The sequence below is a fragment of the Paracoccidioides lutzii genome (genome assembly GCF_000150705.2).
Source record: "Paracoccidioides lutzii Pb01 unplaced genomic scaffold supercont2.29, whole genome shotgun sequence".
NCBI classification, from domain to species: domain Eukaryota; kingdom Fungi; phylum Ascomycota; class Eurotiomycetes; order Onygenales; family Ajellomycetaceae; genus Paracoccidioides; species Paracoccidioides lutzii.
Genome location: NW_015440975.1, coordinates 254,736 through 276,032, shown reverse-complemented (window position 1 = coordinate 276,032; position 21,297 = coordinate 254,736). Strand labels below are relative to the sequence as shown.

General features: G+C 38.7%; 6 protein-coding genes across 6 annotated transcripts; 3 read left to right on the top strand and 3 right to left on the bottom strand.

Moving 5' to 3' along the window:
* Positions 1 to 2,481: 2,481 nt before the first annotated feature.
* PAAG_08097 (hypothetical protein) lies at positions 2,482 to 3,350 on the top strand (the record flags this gene model as incomplete). The annotated part of the gene is made up of 2 exons (XM_002789984.2): positions 2,482 to 2,613; positions 2,694 to 3,350. The coding sequence occupies 2 exons, from the start codon at positions 2,482 to 2,484 to the stop codon at positions 3,348 to 3,350; spliced, it is 789 nt and encodes a 262-aa protein (XP_002790030.1).
* A 268-nt stretch (positions 3,351 to 3,618) lies between these two features.
* Positions 3,619 to 4,278, bottom strand: PAAG_08096 (hypothetical protein; the record flags this gene model as incomplete). The annotated part of the gene is made up of 1 exon (XM_002789983.2): positions 3,619 to 4,278. One exon carries the CDS (start codon positions 4,276 to 4,278, stop codon positions 3,619 to 3,621), a length of 660 nt encoding a protein of 219 aa, XP_002790029.1.
* A 4,665-nt stretch (positions 4,279 to 8,943) lies between these two features.
* PAAG_08095 (ATP-dependent Clp protease ATP-binding subunit clpX) lies at positions 8,944 to 10,928 on the top strand (the record flags this gene model as incomplete). Its single annotated transcript, XM_002789982.2, has 2 exons — positions 8,944 to 9,421; positions 9,523 to 10,928. 2 exons carry the CDS (start codon positions 8,944 to 8,946, stop codon positions 10,926 to 10,928), a joined length of 1,884 nt encoding a protein of 627 aa, XP_002790028.2.
* A 989-nt stretch (positions 10,929 to 11,917) lies between these two features.
* PAAG_08094 (hypothetical protein) lies at positions 11,918 to 15,399 on the bottom strand (the record flags this gene model as incomplete). Its single annotated transcript, XM_015846424.1, has 5 exons — positions 11,918 to 12,172; positions 12,291 to 12,633; positions 12,707 to 13,029; positions 13,094 to 13,753; positions 13,816 to 15,399. 5 exons carry the CDS (start codon positions 15,397 to 15,399, stop codon positions 11,918 to 11,920), a joined length of 3,165 nt encoding a protein of 1,054 aa, XP_015700859.1.
* Positions 15,400 to 16,110: 711 nt separating this feature from the next.
* Positions 16,111 to 17,066, top strand: PAAG_08093 (GTP-binding protein ypt3; the record flags this gene model as incomplete). Its single annotated transcript, XM_015846423.1, has 5 exons — positions 16,111 to 16,131; positions 16,196 to 16,208; positions 16,331 to 16,720; positions 16,787 to 16,867; positions 16,939 to 17,066. 5 exons carry the CDS (start codon positions 16,111 to 16,113, stop codon positions 17,064 to 17,066), a joined length of 633 nt encoding a protein of 210 aa, XP_015700858.1.
* Positions 17,067 to 18,512: 1,446 nt separating this feature from the next.
* Positions 18,513 to 19,631, bottom strand: PAAG_08092 (F-box domain-containing protein; the record flags this gene model as incomplete). The annotated part of the gene is made up of 1 exon (XM_002789979.2): positions 18,513 to 19,631. The coding sequence occupies one exon, from the start codon at positions 19,629 to 19,631 to the stop codon at positions 18,513 to 18,515; it is 1,119 nt and encodes a 372-aa protein (XP_002790025.1).
* Positions 19,632 to 21,297: the final 1,666 nt, after the last annotated feature.

The following is a 21,297-nucleotide window of genomic DNA, read 5'->3' as shown; positions in this document are numbered from 1 at the left end:
CAATATCTTTAATGTAAAGCTTCTACATGCTGTGATGATGAATTCCCTGTCTAGTCAGAGGCAAACTGACTGACAATCACTCACTATAGAGATCTCAGAAGGACCTGAGTTTGAGATTGAGAAAATTCAGGATGAATAAATCTATCAGAGAAAAAGACAATATATTGTTAAATGAGTAGGTTGAGCTGAGTCTACATGGAATGACATGAGTCTTCTACAAGAAGTGAAGGCCTTGAACACTTGAGAGGCCTCTCAGCAGGCAAAATTAGATGTAAGGAGGACTTTAAATAGTCATAAAGACCTGCAACAAAGAGGGAGAAGGAGGGTATTATAAGGGGTTGAACCTCTAGATTTGCTCTGGCTGGCTGACTCAGCCTAGCCATCATTTGCACGTGCGCACATGATCATGCTACGTGAGCTTGCTTAAGCTTGAGTTCTCATCTCATTCTTTTCTTCCCTTTCTCAAGCAATTCATCCTTGTTATATAGGAGGACTAGCCTCTAGTTCTTAGAGCTTAACCCTTTACAGAAGGCATTCTTGTTGTACAGTGGGGAGGAAAGTGACTGACTCACTTATGTGGCTGACTCACTTATCAATTATGTTAAGTGCTTTAGTAAGCAAGTGTGAGAACCTAGAGGATCTGATTCTAAAGTGCTTTGATAAGCAGTATGATAAGCAGTGTGAGGACAAAAAGCTAGTATAGAGAGTCTTGACATCACAAATGATATGAGATAATCTGATTCTTCATTATATATCTCATATAAGAGTCAAAAAGTTAGTATAAATCTTGATATCACAGTTTAAGTTATTCTCAAATAAAATTATATAATTATAATATATTAAATTGTATTTATGAATTAAATCTACAAAATAATTAAATTCTAATTTAACTCTATAAATATCATAGTCTTTGACCATATACATCTAAAATGAATAATAATAATAATAATTTATTATTATAATATATCAAACTTGATTTAATAGAGAATCAAATACAAAATTATCAACATTGAACTTGACCTTCTCTTTTGATTTCCAGATAAAATATAAGAAAAAATTGCTCTTATATTTATCTAAGACAGAAAATCATTCTTTTAGAGACTTATCTGACATAGTAAAGGCAGACATAAACATATTAAATATCATGAGATTCAGTTTATTCAGTCAGTACTGCAGTTTAGTCATCTGTGCAGCTTGTCGCTACACCAATCTCTGAAGGTCAGCATTTTCAACTGTGAGAGCATTGATGTCAGTGAAGGTTTCTGTTAAGGGTAAGTGTTCAAAAGGAGAGTTGTAATTCATATCTCAGAGAAGGGAACTCTTGGACACTCTGGTCTTGTTCTCAGGGATGAAGGCTCTCTGGCCTTATAGAATTAAATGAACGAATTCGGAATGCAACGGGGTGTGCTACCGAATACTGCTCTAACACTTCCTTATAGAACAAAGAAACGAATTCGTTAGGAGAAAAGAAAAGTAATAGAATTAAATGAACGAATTCGTAATGCAACGGGGTGTGCTACCCAATACTGCTCTAACACTTCCTTATAGAACAAAGAAACGAATTCGTTAGGAGAAAAGAAAAGTAAACAATGAAAGCTACAAAAGTGGGCGCAGAGTTTTATACGCGGAAGAAGGATAATCTGGGTGAAGAGTTTTGGCTATGAAAGGTTATCACTTAGGCGTTAGCCTCTTACCGGATGAAAGGTGTTCCAGTTAGGTGATTTGTTCAGGAAGATGGGGGGATTAACTAACTCTGTTAAAGTCCAGTTACTAATTTTTTAACACTGACTAATAGTTCGCCTGACAAATCACTCCCCTCCATTGGTATCGTGCAAACCCGAAGTTAATAGCCTTATGGCTTTGGAATTACTGATGTATAGATAGCCATTTGAACTCTCAGACGGGAAGCACTTATGTTTGGGGATTTGGCAAAGACTGTCATTTTGGTCTTGAATAACTAGAAATAGGGAGCAAAGAAAAAAAAACAATAATTGGTCTCAAAGAGCAGAAGAGTCACAGTTTGTAGTGGCAGTCATGATAATAGGTGTTACAAAAATTGAGTGAATCATTTAGTGCTCCTGTGAACGCCTAAACCCTTAGTTGGACAAACCACTAATGAATGTCCATAATTATAGGCTCTGAGGCCCCATCAAACAGGGCAGATGAGACGATACGGATTTGGGATGGTCCTACGTGACTAGTGTATATAGAGTTAGCTTGCCTTTCATCCGAAGGAACAGATCCTGTCGTTAGTATCACGTGACAAAGACAGTTCCACTCTCTGGGAAGGCTCAGTGACATCACCTCCTATCAACAATCACCCCGTTTTCAATTTGCTATACAAGCCTGCATCGCGAATCTCTTACGGTCTATCATCCTCCTTACCTCCTCTCCCTTAATTGTCATATCTCCTTTTTTTTGTGCGGGAGACATCGATCCCTCTAAGACAAATCAGACAGACTTGGATTTCCCCGCACAGCTATGTTCAGGCGTCCGAGACAGACTGAGCCCGAGAGGTTCTCATTGAGACTTAGTACAATACTTCAACCGCTACCTGTGATTTCTTGGGGAACGCTTGCAATGTGGTATCTGGGTGTACCTATAGGCCTTGGGGTAAGAATGTGTGCCTTCTGAAGTAAAAGCGCAAATTCAACTATTCCCAATTTTTGCTAACCGTCTTATCATCCACCTAGACCGCCATGATTGTGGTGCAAGATAATGATCACACTGCCGCCATTGAAAAGCTCAAGAACGCGGGATTCATCCCAAGTATTCCAAATCGCTCTCCTCCTCCTGAGATTCTTAAGAACCTTCCAAACCCCCAAGGGGTGCTGGACGAAATAAATGCCGGCTACAAACGTTTGGATCAGTCTTGTGCAATATTTAATTATCCACCCGGTGGTGTAGGAGAAAAAGGCATGCAGGTGTACCTGTTTCCAAATTCTTTTGCACACTTTTCTCTTGAAGATGCTTCCCACACAGAGACAACAAAGCAATATAATATCTACGGCAATTTACACTACCCACTTGAGCAGGCACTGGTTGAAAGCTTTGTTAAGGCTGCGATTGATGAAGAAAAAGAGGCTGGTTTTTCGGCGTGGGGCGAGACTTTGAGATCCTGGGTGTCCCTGATGACAGGATACCTGGAGGTTGATAATGATGCCCTCGATCATTGTGTGGATGAACAGGCAGTGGAATGGTATAGTGTCAACTTTGGTCGAATCCGCGAGACTAAATTCGGCCCCTTGGACCGGCGCATTTCAAAACGTCTCGGTTCAGGCAAAGAGCTGCCAATAGATATGAGGGGAAATACCATTAGATCATGTTTTAATTCAGCTCCAAATACATGATTTCCTTGTCGAAGAAGATTTCAACAAAGCAATTCAGATCATATATCATTTCCAAAGTCTGATCAAACAAGAACTAACTACTACCCCACAAATGTTTCCTGGTTGTAGTAACATCGGCAGCATCACCCAGCACTGGCCACCACAGATAGCAAGGCTTCTCTCCTATGAACTCAAAATTCAGCCGAATGAGGGTTTTGAAATCTTCTACCTTTCTTAAAATTCTGCCGCTTGATCAATAACTGGGTTGGAAAATTGGTGGAGAAACTTGCTAGTTCTGGAAGACAGCGCTGCATTTGATCTTGACCTTCAAAGACTGACGCAAATCTGGCCTCTTTTGCACAAGATTTGCCAATGCAGTTTGCAACTCTTGGCTTCCGTTGAAGTTTAGCTCCGGTCTGCCCGGCACAGCCAAAGGGATCATACTAATGATATCACGAATATCGGTTCCTTCTTTACGACTACCTTGGCGCTGATACTGGGACAGGATCTTTTCACGCAGGATCCATTCAGGGCTGAAGAGTTTGACTTTTTGACCGTTGATATTCAACGTCGTCCGTGTAGCAGCCTGAAGATTATATTGAGGACGTTGCGGCCAGCTTTGGTAGTCAAATACTTCCAGTTCCACCAACTGAACGGCACCTCCTGGACGGCGCAGTTTGTATGCGGGAATGGTGTGCCCAAATTGGCTGACTCCTTCAAAGTCGGACGGGAAGGATGTGAGAAGCTGAGTTGTAAGGTTGTCTGCGGTAATCTTGCGGTGGTCAACATGGATCACGAGGTCGATGTCTTCGGTCCTTCGATCTGGGTCTCCACTCAGCAGACAAGTCGCAGCCCCCCCCATGATGGCATAGTCGATATCTAAGGAATCGAGTTTCTGCGCCAGGACGGAAACAACATTTTTCAGCTCGTCGGAACTGAGCGGCGCCATTGTCCTTCAGGTATCTCCAAATTGTATCTATCAGCACACCATTTTGAGGAGCTAACCAAGACAGAACAACACTTACTGTGCTAAGTTAAGTATCCAGCTTGATTCAAGCAGAACTCGATTCAATATATTGTGCTTTCAAGTTTGCACGGGGGAATAGTGGGACGAGTTGGGAATTGGCGGTTGTGAGGGGAGTGAACCTCTATTTATCTATTTACGCTGCTCTGCGGCGATGACAGAAAAGAGCGAAGGTCTCAATAGTGAACAGTATCCTCATTCCTGCCTTGCGTTTTGCATTTGCTATGCTAACTAACTGTGTTACGTTACCATCCGTGATAAGCCTCCTGGATCCCCATAACCTGTATGTAATCTATTTTCCATTAGCCATTGTACGGGTATAACTAGTTAACACCTTGAATATCTCGCGATGTTTATGAAGAACCCTTAATAGACTATGATGTTTAGACCAATCAAGGATCATTGGTCCACACCGTTCCAGCAACGCCGAGGGCCCTCTCTCCCTTGCATGATAAAACCAAAAAGTCGGGGGTGGGGCCTGTTACGTGGTTAAGTGGCAACAATGTAACGTACGAGTTGGCCACATCCCACCCTATACAGTAAACTCTCTATAACGATTTAATCTTGGAAGCCTTATTCGTTGTATAGAGGAATTCCCTATATAGAAATTGAACATTCAAAGTACGCCTGAATATCCTGCTGCTAGCTTCTGTGCTTTTAATCTTCTCTCGGAATAATTAATCTGTTGGATTAGATTCTGATCTTCCTGGTCATGCTGCTCCTCATACAAGAAAAGCCTTTTTATTAAATTCAAAGCCTTTGAAACTATAATTTGTGGAAGAGCTTTTATAGTTATATTTCATCCTTATCACTTCTGTTATCAGAGTTTAAATATGTAATAATATTCTATTTAATAGCTTTAAAAGTATTTTTTATTGCTTTCTTAACTAAATTTAAAAAGTACTAAATTTTTAAATTATTAAGTTTTATATAATTAAAATAATATAAAAAATTTTTAAAAGTTATTAAAATCTTAAAAATTAAATTTATTTTTATTTTTATTAATATAATATTTTTTTAAAAAATTAAATAATATTAATATATATTTATTATATTATATAAAAAATAAAATTTTATATAGTTTTAATTATAAATATTTATAAAAAAAATTATATATTAAAAATATTATAATAAAATTAAAATTAAATAATTTAAATAAAAAATATTTTATAAATATTTATATATATCTTTTATTAAATATTTTATTTTTAATATATTAATTATTATAATATATTTATTTTAAAAAATTACTTTATTTTAAGAAATTATTTTATTTTATTATTATTTTAACTTTAAATAAAGTTATAATATTAATATAATATTAATTAATTAATTTCTAATTTTTATTTTATATTATAATATAGTTAAATTATATAAATTAATAATAAAAATTTTATAATTATTTAAAAAAAAATTAAAATTAAAAAAATTAAAATTAATTTAAATTAAAATAAAATATATAAAATTAATTATATTTTTATATTATTTATTTTTTTTATAAATAAAATAATATTATATAAATAATTTTTAAATTATTTTAAAAATTTATAATATTAAAAAATTAAAATTTTTTAATTAAATATAAAAAAAATCTGATTCTGATAAATATAAAATTTATATTAAAATATTTTAATATATTAATTAAAAAATAATATTTATAAACTTTTAATTTTTTATTAAATAATAATCAAAAATTATATTAAATATTTTTAATTAATATAAATATATAACTAAAAAATAAAATATTTAAAAAATATTTAAATAAAATAAAAAATAATAATTAAAAATATAATATATTTTTTATAATAATTAATAAAAATTTAAAAGTTAATATTATAATATATTTATAATAAAATATAATATATAATATAATTATTTATTTAATATTTTATATTTAATATAATTAAATTTTTTATTTTTATATAATTTTTTATATTAAATAAAAATTTAAAAATATAAAATTTTATATTATTTTAAATATTTTAAATATTATTTTTAATTTATATTTATAAAAAAAAATTTAATTAATATTTATTAAAAAGTAAATATAAGTTAAATTATATAAAAAGAAATTCTCTATATTACTAATTATTATATAATATAATACTAAATTTAATAAAAGAAAAGAAAATAGTAATATTTATTTATATTATAAATAATCTATTATATTATATAATAATATAAATTTAATTTTATATTCAGATTTTATAATCTCTAAATATTTAAATATAATATATTAATTAAATAATTTAAAATAAAAAGGATTATTATTATATAATATAAATTTATATTATTAATTATTAAAATATATATAAATAATATATTTTTCATATTTATTTTTATTTATCAAAAAAATAAGATATTAAATATATAATTAAAAAAATTAAAAAAATATTTATTTTATTTTATAATTTTTATAAAAAGTTAAAATAAAAATTATTATAATTTTAATTAATTTAAATAAATATTTAATTATTATATTAAAATTAAAAATAAATAAAAATAAAAATTTAAAATAATTTTATTTTTATATTTTATATATTAATTATAATTTTTAAATATTAAAATTTTTAATTTTTTAATTAATATATATTTTTATAAAATTAATAATTTAATTTGCAATTATTATAGTTTTAATTTAGATATAGATAAATAAATATTTAATTATCAATTAAATAAACTAATTAAATAAATATTAAAATAATTTATAAAATAAAAATCTATAAAAGAATTTTTTTATATCTTTTTTTACTAGTAATTACTATATTGTTACTAGATAATCTCTCTGTGAAATAATTATTTATAAGATAATTACTATATTATTGCTAAACAGTCTCTATAAAATAGTTGTTTATTAAATAGTTGTTATATTATTATTAAATAATTTTCATAGAGTAATTTTTAAATAATTGCTAAATAATTACTATTACTTTTATAGTTAAAGTTATCATATTACAGTAGTAATATTATCTAATACTGTTAGCAATGAATTAAAATTCATTAAAATAATAAAATAAAACTTCATCAAAGTTTTTAACTTTACATAAAAATAATTTTTTACAGTTAAAAATATTTAATTTATTTTTATTATTATTGATATTTATTCTTTTACATTTAAATATATTTTTTATCTATTTTATAAATAGTTATTATTTTCTATTAAGTTAGATTTTAATAAAATTTTTATTTTTATAATTGTTTATACAATATACTATAATAAAAATTTAACTTATATAAAATATACTTTATAATAAATATAAAAAACTTATAAATATTAATAAAAAATTTATATTTAATAATAAAATTTTTATTTATTAAAATAAAATCTTAATTAAGATTTTATATAATTAAAAAATATTAATAATATAAAAAATAATTAAATATATTTAATTATAAATATATTAATTAAATATAATTTTTTTATATAATTTTTTTATTATTTAAAATTTAATAAATTTATAAATAACTTCAGTTTATTAATTTAAAAAATAATATTACTTAATAAGTATAAAAATAACTTTAATATAATTTAATAAAATTTATATTTTAAAAAAAAATATAAATAAAATATAAGTAATAAATTATTCAAATAATTATTTATAAAATTAAAAAAAAAAGATTTAAAAATTAAAATAATAAACTCTATAAATGATTAAAAAATATAAAAATAAATTAAAAATTATAAAAATAAATTAAAAAAATAAATTTATATTTATATTATTATTATTATAGTTAAAAAGTACAATTCAAATAATAAAAATATATTTATATTAAAGTAATAGTAGAATTTTATATTATTTTAATTTAATATAATTTTTAATCTAAAAAATAAATTTTTTAAGTTATTCAAATTTAATTCTTCTACTATAAATTTAAAATTTGATACTTTTTTCAAAGTTTCTAATCTTATATTGAGTTTCTTATTATGATTGTAAAATCAAAACATTCACATATCTATTTCATTAAAGTACTCATTTAATATGTAATTAAAAAAATACTTCTATTAATATCTCTAATTCAATTCAATTTAGTTTCATGTCCACTTGTTTTAGCGTCACACACCAAATGTTACCTTATAAAATGTATGAAATGGATCTTCTAGAATTTGAAGAGGACAATACGTTTTCAAATAAAGCCAGCGAAACCCCATTGGTCGGAACAGCAGTTGAAGCACGCAGCCTTAGTATAGAACAACAAGTAGCATTTCGTTTTCCTGGTTGATTTTGGGGATGTGAGTGCAAATAAATGCATTAATACCAGGGCTTCTATAAGTTAATATAAAGATATAACTATATTTTTTATTCTTTATCTCATTGGGGTCACCCATGGGAAGCCAACAACAATATAGCCAGTTCAACATTAATCTGTTTCAATGCCCCTGACCTGCAGATGGATAATCGTGGGTGCAAACCACGTGACACTGACGTAAATGCGCACGTGCCTCTCCGCTTTCGCGGCGGAAATGGTGGCCTACGACCTCGTCATTGCATTGACTGATATTCAAGCAGCTTTCCCTTGAGGTGTCTGCTTCAAGACGGTACCTTGGCTTTGATTTCTCATTTTCTTCTTTACGATAGCTGATGAACAGCAATGAGGCGACTCTCCATGAGCTTTCTCCGCCCTTTCAGATCCCCGCTTAGACCCCTCGACTGGACAACTACAACGGCGGCAACATCTTCCGCCCGCCAACGGGTTCGCATATCGTATCTAGCCCTCTATTCAATTCATCGTCACTTTTCAACTTCTTCCTCATGCCCTTCCCCATCCCAGTTCCACCGCTCAGATTTTACCAATCAGCCATATACGGGCAGCTATGAGCCCGGTCTCCCCACCTCCGGCCCATTGGGCTCCGCACCCTCCTTTGGTACCCCTCGATTGACCCCGAAAATGCTTAAACAACACCTGGATCAGTTCGTAGTTGGGCAGGATCGGGCGAAGAAGGTTCTGAGTGTCGCTGTCTACAATCACTATCAGCGAGTGCAGGAGCTACAGCGGAGGGAGGAAGAGGAAGAGGAGTTGATGGCCCAGCAAGCACGTCGTGAGTCGGTGGAAAGCCATCCTGTAGAGAGTATGCCCATTTTTGGTTGTTTATCTTGGCTTCAAGTGTTGCAATTGATATACACAACTTTTGGACTTGCTCTAACGATTCTGATTTCTGATTCTTTCTAGCTGAATTCCCAGGTCAGCAACGGACCATTCATACACATGCAGCCAATGATGACATATCGCGACCGGAACCACTACCCGTCGACACTTCTCCATTGACTCTGGAAAAGTCCAATATCCTGCTCCTTGGTCCGTCGGGCGTAGGCAAGACCCTGATGGCCAAAACCTTAGCTCGCGTACTCTCTGTGCCATTTAGCATGTCTGACTGCACTCCGCTCACTCAGGCTGGTTACATTGGAGAGGATGCAGATGTATGCGTACATAGGTTACTGGCTGCCGCTAATTACGACGTAGCCCAAGCGGAAAGAGGCATAATTTGCCTTGACGAGGTCGATAAAATCGCCACAGCAAAAGTCAGCCATGGAAAGGATGTGAGCGGGGAAGGCGTCCAGCAAGCTTTGCTGAAAATAATTGAAGGCACAACCGTTCAGATCCAAGCCAAGCCAGAACGAAACGCTCCCCGTTCTGGTGGATCGTTGAACTCCAACCCGGGTGGCAGTGGTAGCTTTGGAGGGTCGTCATTCTCTTCACCAGCCCCACCAGGGTCATCTGGAAAGGCTGAAGTCTACAATGTGCGGACAGACAACATCCTTTTTATCTTCTCAGGTGCCTTTGTAGGCCTGAACAAAGTGATCATGGATAGGATATCTCGTGGCTCCATTGGATTTGGCCAGCCAGTACGGGCGTTAACAAGTTCGTTTAGCTCGCAAAATCCGTCGCAAGGAGCTTCTAGCCCGCCTATCCCCATTCTTCCGGGCTCTGCGGAGGAAGCCCTATATAAGAAGCATCTCCCATTTTTCACCCCAGCGCCAATGCCTTCCACATCCGGTTCCGCGGACGAAGAACCAACTTATTTCAACCCCCTAGATCTTCTGACGCCCCCTGATCTCCAAACGTATGGATTCATTCCCGAACTCGTGGGTCGTATCCCCATCACAACCGCGCTTTCCCAACTCACCCACCGCCTTCTACTCCGCATTTTAACAGAGCCACGCAACTCCCTATTGGCCCAGTATACAACTCTTTTCGCCCTCTCAGGCATTGAACTCCGTTTCACTACACCAGCCCTACACAAAATAGCCAGCAATGCAATGTCAATGGCCACCGGGGCCCGCGGTCTGCGAACAGAAATGGAAATGATTCTGGGCGACGCGATGTTCGAAGCACCAGGATCAAGTGTTAAATTTGTCCTCGTCACTGAAGACGTTGCTTCCCGAAAGGCGAAGGCAGCGTATCTTGCTCGAGGCCAGGGTGGGAAGTTCCATGCCATGATTGCAGCGGAGGAGAGCGAGTGGGAGGATAAGATGAGAAAGCAGAAGGAGGGTCAGGAGGGTAATGATCGAGATATTAGCTTTGAACAATGGAGATCTCGATCAAGGACGGATGCGGCTGTCGGGGGGGTTTCGTGATGTGTTAACGTAACTAAATTTATTTGGTTTGGAAGTGCTGCGGATAGCAACTTCCATTTCTTTCCGTTATAGGGCTTTTTGGGTCATGAAATCATAGACCTTGCTCACGAGACTCTGCTCACGGCTGGGTGATGATGCTTGATGTTATCCCTTGAAATTGAACTCCATTTACGATACTACTGCTTTTCGAATGTTCATCGATACTTACACCCTCCATGCACAGCACATGCCGCAACTCTCATCCTTTCCGCGTCTTACGGATTTCTCCTTTCCTCACGGTTCCTCACGGTTTACTAAGTGTCTGTCCTTCTCCCCGTTCTCCCTCTCCAGTTTGTGGAGCTAACATACCGAGGTCTTTTCCGTTTGCTAATGCTTTATTGTTTGTTTCCTGTTTTGTTTCGTTTTGGACCGGAGCAATGCTTTTGACGATGATATGAATTTCTTGAGTTTCTTTCTTTTGATATCTTCAGCCACCCCTTTCATTGTTACGACCATAGGCATCTATCTAGGTGATGGTAGAGTGGAGGTGGTTGATTAGGCGGTTGTCACGTAGCTCATGAACTTAGTAATGACTTAAATGGAAAGGGCATGTTTAGAATCTTCTTGTTGATGTTCTTGAGTTATCATCTAACAATATGCTTCAAATCATCCGCATCATTCGACATGCCGTGAAGGGTAGATGGAATTGGATTGTAGAAAATTATTCAGCAAACGGTCGATATGTGGATGCATGAACATACATACAGGATGGTATTCATATTTTTACCAGCAAATTGAAGCCCAAAGGAGCACAAGTCGAGATATGAAAAAAGAATTCTCCTTCCTCCCTTCGAAAATCCCAACTCAACGCCAAAACAAAGGGATGAATAACTTCACAAAATGCCAAAAGCAAAAACAGAATATCAAATCCCCGCATCGTCCACAACCCAAAAGGCATCCAATGCACCTTTCCCCCTTCCCTTTCCTTCCTCGCCACTCTATCGCCTTCTTCATGGTGGAGGTACCACAGGATACTTATGTTGTCGCGGATCTCGATGCGGTGATGCCGGCGACTGCAATACCGTCCGTTGTGACTGAGTCGAGTATTTACTACTAGCCGCATCGCGGTCCCCACCCTGTCCCGAGCCAAACGTGGAATGGTACTCAGAACGTGAGTCGGAGGACGATTTCCTGGTTTTGCTACCGCTGGGAATGTGGGAGGACATAAAGGATTTGCTGAATTCTTGATAGTCCATGATCTCGAGCTAATGATGGGGAAGTGTTTCAGTGGTTAGTTGCGGCCATTCATTCAAGTCAGGGAAAACGTAGTTTCAGCCGGGGGAAATGCAAGGGGGTAGTGTGATAGGATTTATATCTACATACGTGAGTCCATGCTCGCCATCGCGGCTGAGGCTTATGTGTGGTAAGCACTATAAATCGTCGGAACTTTTCCGCATGGATCAGCGCATGGCCGGCAAAATATTCGACGAGATGATCTGTATCTCTCTCCGCTTGGACTAATCCCCTGGGAATATCCGGGTGGTCATCTTCCCGGCGCGAGCCGTAATCCGGGATTTCGCGCGTGGATATGAAAGGATGATGTTGTCCCTCGTCATCTGTTAGACCATCTAGCGAGTCCGGAGAGCCCTCACGCCGGTAGGTGTTATAATGTCCTTCAGGGTATTTTGGGATGAGGCTATTGATCTTATAGTATATCTGCCATAGTCTAGAAAACGCACAGCGAGATCGTTAGTTAGCCACCAATGAATCAAGGAGTTGAATATCTTCAAAGGACTCACATATCGTCTGGCCAACTTTTGCAAAGATCAAGCAACCAAACCTGCACTTTGGGTCTAAGAAACATCTTCCATGTCCCTGGGAACTTTTTCTCGATAAAGTGTCCGAACCATCGCAGAATATCCAAGGAGATTTTTGGGTGCTTCAGTATGAAATCTTCAGTTATTAGAATGATTCCCCCATGTGGAAAAAGTCTTTCAAGGTGACTGGCACCGTGAAGGTTTCTGATAGGCTCTGTAAGAGAGATGTTGAACACATTTATAGGATTTCGCAGAAGTTTAGAAAACTCAGGCATGCTATCATAATGTATGAATTTTTCATGGAACTGTGATACACGATTATCAGTTAACCAGAAAAGAGTATCACTTGTATAGCTAATGATGCCTTACCAGAACAGTGCCGGTCGTTGCAGTCTTGACAAATTTCTCCCAGTCTCCCTCGATTCGGTTAGAAAACACAACCATATCGTGTTGCTTTAGAAAGTATAAGACAAGCTGAAATTCATCTTCAACCTCATCCGGAAAATGTAGGTAGAAGGAACGGGCAGTACGCTTCTTGTGAGACGTATTCACTATGCTGAGCTCATCATAGGTGATACCAAAACGTTCTCGAAATGTTGACTTGATATCGGTGGGCCCTTTTATGACCGACAAAGGTATTGAAGGTGGAATTGGAATATCTCTTTTACCCATCTCCTTTGTCGGCTCAGAGTCCATGAGCATTAGGCTGTCCTCATAGCCGGCATTACGTTCGATGCCGTCAGAGGTCGCTTTCAGAGCGTGGGTACGTTGGATACTACTCATTGGAGCCAGGGCGCTTCTCACTGCAATTCGGAGTTTTGCAGATGGATGGTCAGACGTTTGGTTGAGGAAACTCCACTCCGGCGAATCCAATGCAAATGCGACCATAACTGAAGAGATATTTTCATCAGGGTGATACCATAAAGCGGCCAATCTATTGTCTCTCAAATAATTGGCCATTTCATTAACGGCAGGGGAAGTATCGTCGAAGCCAAGCACCCAACTACTGCAGAACATAAGGTTTTGTCTCTGTGAATAAGAACGTCAGGATCAAGCAATCGATGTGTGGCCTTGTCAAAACAAAGACGTACCCTGTGACACAGTTGTCTGTATTCGTCGATGTTACATACGTCTTTAAAGTGTATGTCGATCTTCTGCTTTGATTTTAGAAGCACCAGCTGCCAAATTGTCGTTTTAGTCAAGCCACCTATCCTGACATCGCCTATCTCCTTACCCTCTGGTCCGAACCGGAGACGGACAAGTGCTTCTGTTGAATGGAAGAAGCGGCCGTTAGCTCTTATACCTTTCTTTGCGGCCTTATTACTTGATTTTATGGACATTTCTTGATTTGGAGAGAATGCATGAGAGTCAATGTGCGCAGCAGATGTGTAACTATCGGGGAAGCCGTCGAGAGACAATCTTGGTGATGGTTGATCAGAGGCATGGTATTTTGAACGGGGAAGGTTCATAGTTTTCCCCTCGACCAAACCATCCACTGTGGTTGGGCTATTTTGTAAACTATGGCGATCGTTAGAGTCATGGTGAGAGATATCTTGTTCGACGAACAAGCTTTCCAAATTGCGATACGTGCCGATTGGAAATGGCGAGTCTGGAGCGGGGCCTTTGGGCTTTTGCAATGGCGTCCATTTACCTGGTGTTCTTAAATCCAGTTGCCTGATATCTGGGGTTAAATCCCGGTGCATGGCCTTGTCGTATCTGTTTTTAGTTGACAAGTTGCGAAACAGGTTTAGCTTCGATGACTTTTTCTTTTTAGCACGAATGGAAGCAATTTCACTTAGTGGTCTTGTGGAAATAGATGACCCTGGAAGCTGAGAGTTCATGTTTCTAGCATCGCTCGTGGCGGGTGCTTCAGACTGATCTTGAGGCGGCAAGGGGTAATGCGGAGGGTCAGTGGATGTTGACGTCTGCAATTTCAAAATCGCTCGTGTCTTGCTCTGGGAAGAAGCTCTTTGAAGGGTATTTGAGGGTTTAGGCTTTTTGACTTCTGGGGATCCCAGAGAAGAGTGATTTGCTGCTGCAGGCCTGGTCGTGGGGCACACATCACTACTACTCTTCTTGCTCGGTGTTTTAGTAGATGGCGGTGGCAAAGATTCTGAGGTGTGATCCTTTGCACATGGTTTAGCTGGGGAACTCCTGGACCGGGATGGCAGTACTGCTTCGTTGCCTGTGTGTTTTGTATTGCTGGACACGCGATTTCTCTTCTTCCGCAAGACATCAACGTTATCGTCAACGATGAAGCCATCAAGGTCGGAGCCACTGTCGTCGCTATCTGGGCCTGAACTGACTGTTGAAGGCGACACCGGAATACCTAGGCGAATCCGTTTCGCTCGACGTCTCCGGTGTCTGTCAATCTTTGCTTCTTCAATTTCTTTGATTCTCCGCGCCAGTGCATCAACATCGAAAGACTCATGTTCCCCGCGAGAAATTTTCTGTCTCCATTCTGTCAAGGTTGTAGGATCGCAGAAGGAGTCCTTGGGCTCCCATGTTGCTCTCTCCAGCGGATAGTCAGCCCACTTTACCAAATAAGCTTTTCCAGTGGAAAAGTCTTTCTGGGCAAGAATAGTTTCCACTTCATATTCATCCTGGGGCTCGCTAGCACACGTAGATATGAGAGATATGTCATCATCATCGCTTGTAACCCTGTTTGAATTCATGGCTATTTTTCTTCTAGAGCCGTGCCGAAGCGTCAAAGGCACATCAAGACAGTTCATAGAGCTATGAAATGATTGGTGATGGGTCCTGGCGTGGAGAATGAGCCGGTTCGTGACAAATGAAACCTGAATTTGGGGAAAGTTGGTATTGGGCTCCCTCACCAACACCTCATCACCAATGACTGTGTATCTATCTATCCATATCCATCTATCGCATGTCCCCGACTTCGTTGTTTGATAGAAGATGGATGCGGCTCTTTGGGAGCTTTTGTCGGCGAACCTGCACGTGATATACAACGTTTCTTGGCATTGATGGATGGCTGAGTAATCTACATTGGCCATTCCCATTGGCTGAGCGCAGGTAAGAATTGTGCACCTACAGAAGTGGCTCGTTGGTAGGTATCAGCCACTTAATCTGCCGCTCCACGCAGCCTTTGTGTTATCCTCTGTCCCCCATCTCGAAACTTAACAACTTACGACGGACAACGCAGTTCATCCATATCGGACATCTAGTTGCTTGACATTCTTGTCCTTCGCAGTCCATCTCACCTCTTGATACCTACGACAATTGACTGGGACGCCCTTTTCCATTTTCGTCAACTTAACCTCTGCTTTCTTGTTTACGTATCCCCAGTGTCTATTGACCACGCAGACACTCTTCCGTCCACCCTTTCCCTCTGAGATTCCAGCTCTTCCCCCTCCTCATCCTCCCTCATGGCTAACGACGAATATGATGTAAGTATTCGTTGTCATTGCATGAATACATTGAAGAGCATCTAACGTGTTTGGCAATCCCTAGTTCCTTTTCAAAGGTATCTATCTCCCCGGCCCAGTTCTGCGAAGTCTCGACCGCTCCCTCAACCATCCACACCTCCCAAATCATTCTACCTATGAAATACTCCATATAACTAATAAAGCGTCTATTTGTAAATAGTGGTGCTTATTGGTGATTCTGGAGTTGGAAAGTCGAATCTTCTAAGCCGATTCACTCGCAATGAGTTCAACCTCGATTCAAAGTCTACCATCGGTGTTGAGTTCGCAACCCGCTCTATCCAGGTAGATGGCAAGACAATCAAGGCCCAAATCTGGGATACTGCAGGCCAGGAACGGTACAGGGCTATTACATCTGCATATTATCGTGGCGCAGTGGGTGCCCTTCTTGTCTACGATACCACCAAAAAGCAAACGTTTGCCAATTGTGAGCGGTGGTTGAAGGAACTACGTGAACATGCCGACAAGAACATTGTCATCATGCTCGTCGGAAATAAAATTGATGAAAAACATATGCGGGATGTAAAGACTTCGGATGCGGTAGAGTTTGCTGGTATGATATCCCCCATGAATTGAGATCATCTTTTATTGTAGGCGTAACCCGCTAATCAGTATATAGACGAGATGAAACTGTCCTTCATCGAGACTTCTGCTCTCGACGCCACCAATGTTGAGCTTGCTTTCCAAAACATTCTCACAGGTATTCTATAATCTTTTATTATCAACACTCTTGTTGCGCCTTATTGGGGAAACAGTGCTAATAGCATCTAGAAATTTATCGCATTGTTTCTAGCAAAGCTCTCGAAAATGGTAGCTCATCGCAGAATCCTCTGGGTGATCGCAAGGTAATAGAGATATCGAAGACACAAGATGCAGACGCAAAGCAAAAATGTTGTTAAGCATGCATCGCCCCCGAGATATATGTGGTGCCCAAGCTATGGCTTTGGTACTTTGATAAGAAGTACACCCTGTCAGTCTTGTTGGAGTTGAATGATTGATCTGTTATACTCTTTGGTTCTTCTCAACATATGGTGACTTCACTTTGCTATGCTTTTTGTCTGCCCGCCCGTTGCTGAATCGATTGACTGAAACTATCAGTTGCGTTAATTTACGTGTCATGCCATCTGTGAGTTGCCATTGGGTGGCATACCTGCACAGATTTCTTTCCTGTTTTCTGTTCCCTCTTCCATTCGACGGCCTTGGACAGGATAATGCGAAGAACGTAATACGCTTGACATGAAGACAACGAACATGGAAAGATTTAGAAAGCTGGGGAGAGGGTGTTTGAAAATTGAACGTCCAGGGCTACGCGATCTGGGACTGCGGGACACCTTTATTGTTTTCTACCACTTCTTGAATTTCTATATGTTCTGTTTTGTTTTGAACCTTTTTTCACCACACCCATTTTTGCCCTTATATCTTATTTCTTACGCCCACTTTCTTTACAAATTCTTTGCCTCCTTTTGCATCACCAGTAATTATTTCTTGCAAATAAACTCAGCTTCTATTTCTCTTGTGCCTTGTTGGTTGCCCACTCCTTTCCAATTCTTATTCCATACTTCTGTACTTTTCTGTTTTTACTTCCCCCATGGGCTTCCTCCTTTAGGTCTTGCTGCACAGGACCCAGGTTCCATGCCATGGTTAACTCTTTCCACTCCATTGGTGCAACTCGTACTATATCTCAATAGATGAGATGGTAGCCAACATGTAGCATAGCTGGGTATGTCGAGGTATCTAATAAAAATCTAATATAACTTGCAATGATCTATTTGCGTGAGTATGTTCTATGATTTAAAAATATTCCTTGATTTCGACATATACTCCATATTTGTTCTCCCTCTTTGTTCTGAAAGCCCAACCCACCACCTAAGTTCAAAGTCATGACCACAAACGAGACCCATTTCAACTGGGCTACCGTTTGTTCCTTGCCATGTGGCCTCAATACACAAGGGCAAGGTACATATGTTCTTTACCAACCAGGTTGATGATGGTTCTCTTATATGTAACAACTCCATGATAAGTTATACCAAAAACAGAAAATTCTTTTGTAGTTAACATGAAAGTTGACTTAGTATTTGGGTTACAAAACTGACCACCGCTCTTCTAGTGAATTACTGGCACTGAGAAGGCAAAGCACCGCTAGTGTCGCATTACATTAAATTTATAATGTTTCTAGCGGAATTACAACTGAAGTGGGTATTTTTGGCATGCATTTGTTCCAAATGATGTAAGACCAAAACCGCATCTTAAAGACAATTTCCAATCCAGTAAAGGTAAGCGTAATCCGAAAGTTTCAGACGAAAAGGAAAATCTATGTAGGAAATGAGATGATGACAAGATGACGGTCATGTCTTCGCCTTGGCGATACCCGCTTCCCCGTCTACAATTGAAAAATGCAAGGCCATGTAGTCATCTCCACGCTCACTTATTACCCATTCTAGCGTCTGCCCGAAGGTCTCGCCATTGTTCTCGAACCAGTCACCTATCCATCGAACGTAGCTTTCCACCTGCTCCTTGAAAGGGGCGTTTTCTCTTAACCATAATACCTGAGATGGGTCCAGTTTCATCATATCCTCTACAACATAGTAGTGGTTGATTTGGTCACCCCATCCCTCGGCTCCTGGCTCATGGTAGAGATCAGAACGGAATTTGGTGGCATATTTGTTCACTGTAGAGATGACGCCGTTGGCTAGCCTATGGTTGCGGGGTGCAAGGCTACAGAAAACGCCATTGTCGATGGAAGAAGAAGCAAACTCGTGTTTAGATTGTGAGTCTAGTATAGCGAACTGAGTGGAAGGCATCAGTAATGAGGGGGAGCTTAAGTGGATATTGTAGGCTGGCGTCCTTTCTAGATATCTTTTACGGCACTTTCGCTGGATTGTGTCATTGCTAGGGCAGATCTGGTTCTGCATAACCTCGCGCATAACCAACCGAAAATCCTCAATTTCAGCTAATTCGCTTGTGGACCAATTGTGCAAGAGTTCTGCTCGCTCATGGACGACGGAGGGTAAAGTGCGACTAGTTCGCGGAAATAGCTGGCAGTGGAAAGCTCTCGAATACAGCCACAGGCGGTACACAGCGCGGCGGAGTATAAAACGTTCTCGAAAATCCAAGACTCGACGATTTTCGAAATCCACTTTCCACTTCTTAAGAGGATAGATCTCCTCCCATTTCTTGGCAACGCGGCCAACGTCCACGACCTGTTGTATCAAGGACATGGAAATCGGTGCCTCACGGCGTATATGAGCTGGTTGGCTGGCATTCTGAGTGACCAACTGTATTATGTCCTCCAGAGGTCCATATTCGGTCTCAGCTGCGTTGGCGAGAATGGTGAGCTTTTGCGAGGAAGAGAATACACCTTGGAGACGGCGGCAGGTGAGGGAAAGATTCAAGACATCGGCAATAGAATTGCAGGAGTGAAATATGTGGAGAAGTAACTCCGTAGCAAGGGTATCAAGCGGCATTCTAGCGATTATATCTATCTGCAAAGGTGCTGTTAGTCATCATGAGTAAATCCTTGAGAATTTTTAGGTGACAGGAGATGTTACTTTATCTATTTTTGTTTTTATTTTTTGTTCTACAACGTAGGAAGAAACCCAATATCAAATTTCCTACTGAGTATCTGAGAATAAAAAGGATCGAAGACAGCGTTTGAGGGGGGAATTCGCAGGGGCAAGTTGTAACTGTGCCTATGCGCCAGAGCAAACGGGTTGGATTAACTGGACAGAACCCCGCCGTTGGGGCTAACATAGAAAAGAGTCGCATCCTTGTGGGGTCTGGCAGGAGCCAGAATGGAATCGGTTTTGAAAAGCCTCAAAAGGCTACAATGGGTAGGGTTTGCCATGTTGATCTGGGATGAAAAGAGGAGGAAGATGAAGGGGTTGTGAAAGGGGTTGAGATTAACTTTCTGAGGCGCGATTACGTAATCATCGATTCCCCTGAATGCTTCAACGGAACTTCAACTCTCAACTCTTCGAGATCTGCAGGATATACACACGCGTAGCTATACACTTAGCTAGCTAGGTATTTGTATCGATCTGATGCACTCTATTCCCTCGTGAGTTTCTTATCATAGAGCCATTTTGTATGATTGTTTAACTAGCTTCTGCCAACTGATCATGACCAGTATGAATTCCCGGCTGTCTTGAGTTTTCGCTTATCAACCTGTTCCCCTAATATTGCGCTTCTATGCAGCTACATGTAAGTTGTGTCATAAACTTTGGAACTGTGAGCATTCAATCACAGTTAGTACTGATATTTCGTTGTTCAGTCAAGTATCAACAACCCTCTGGAAAGTGAGCATGCCATGAAATTTGGATATCGCCTGGCTGATGAAGATACATTTCCAAATTTGACGGCCTTGAAAAAGGGTGATTTGTTATTTCGACAACTGCGAGCCCCAAATCTCATTTCGTTGCCAAGTTTCGCTTTCCTTTGAGGAAGTTATGGAGAATGTCCAGTCCCAGTTCCCGGATGCCATGTTTCCCTGACTTATTTCGATTGAAAAATTCAATATCATCTTCTCGATTGAGTGCTAAATTCTCTAATGACTTGTCACCTTAAATTTCTAATAATCTCACAGAGAATTCATTGTTCGAGGGGGGATTGACTGAATTAAAGAATCAACTCATAACAGTTTCCAACCAATTCACTTCCTCATTCTGTTCCATCTCTTCAGCAAATGATAATGCCATTCGACCAGTGGTTCTATCCTGGGTCTTCAACGCAAAACTGCTTTTCTTGATTAACAAACGCACCAACCCCCTGTGCTCATATGCTAGTGGTGTTCGGCTATACAAATTCACTGCTTTTACTGAAGCACCCTGATCAATCAATAACTTCCCAACTTCAGTGGTGTTCTTCCGACCACATCTCTTGAGTCCACCTCAGCTGCATCCTCATCAGTAGCTTCACAACGGAAAGCACCCAGACATCGCAACCCATGAAAATGGGGTCCGATTATTCCCATTCCCTGGGTCCACTGCAAGGTCATTTTTATTAAGAGTCTGACCACGCTCTCATGTCCGCCGTTCGCAGCGAATTGTAGCAACGGATAGCCTCTTTCGCTCACCCAATCCAATGGTGCACCTTTTTCAATGAAGTGCCTCAGTATCCCTCATGCCCCTCTGA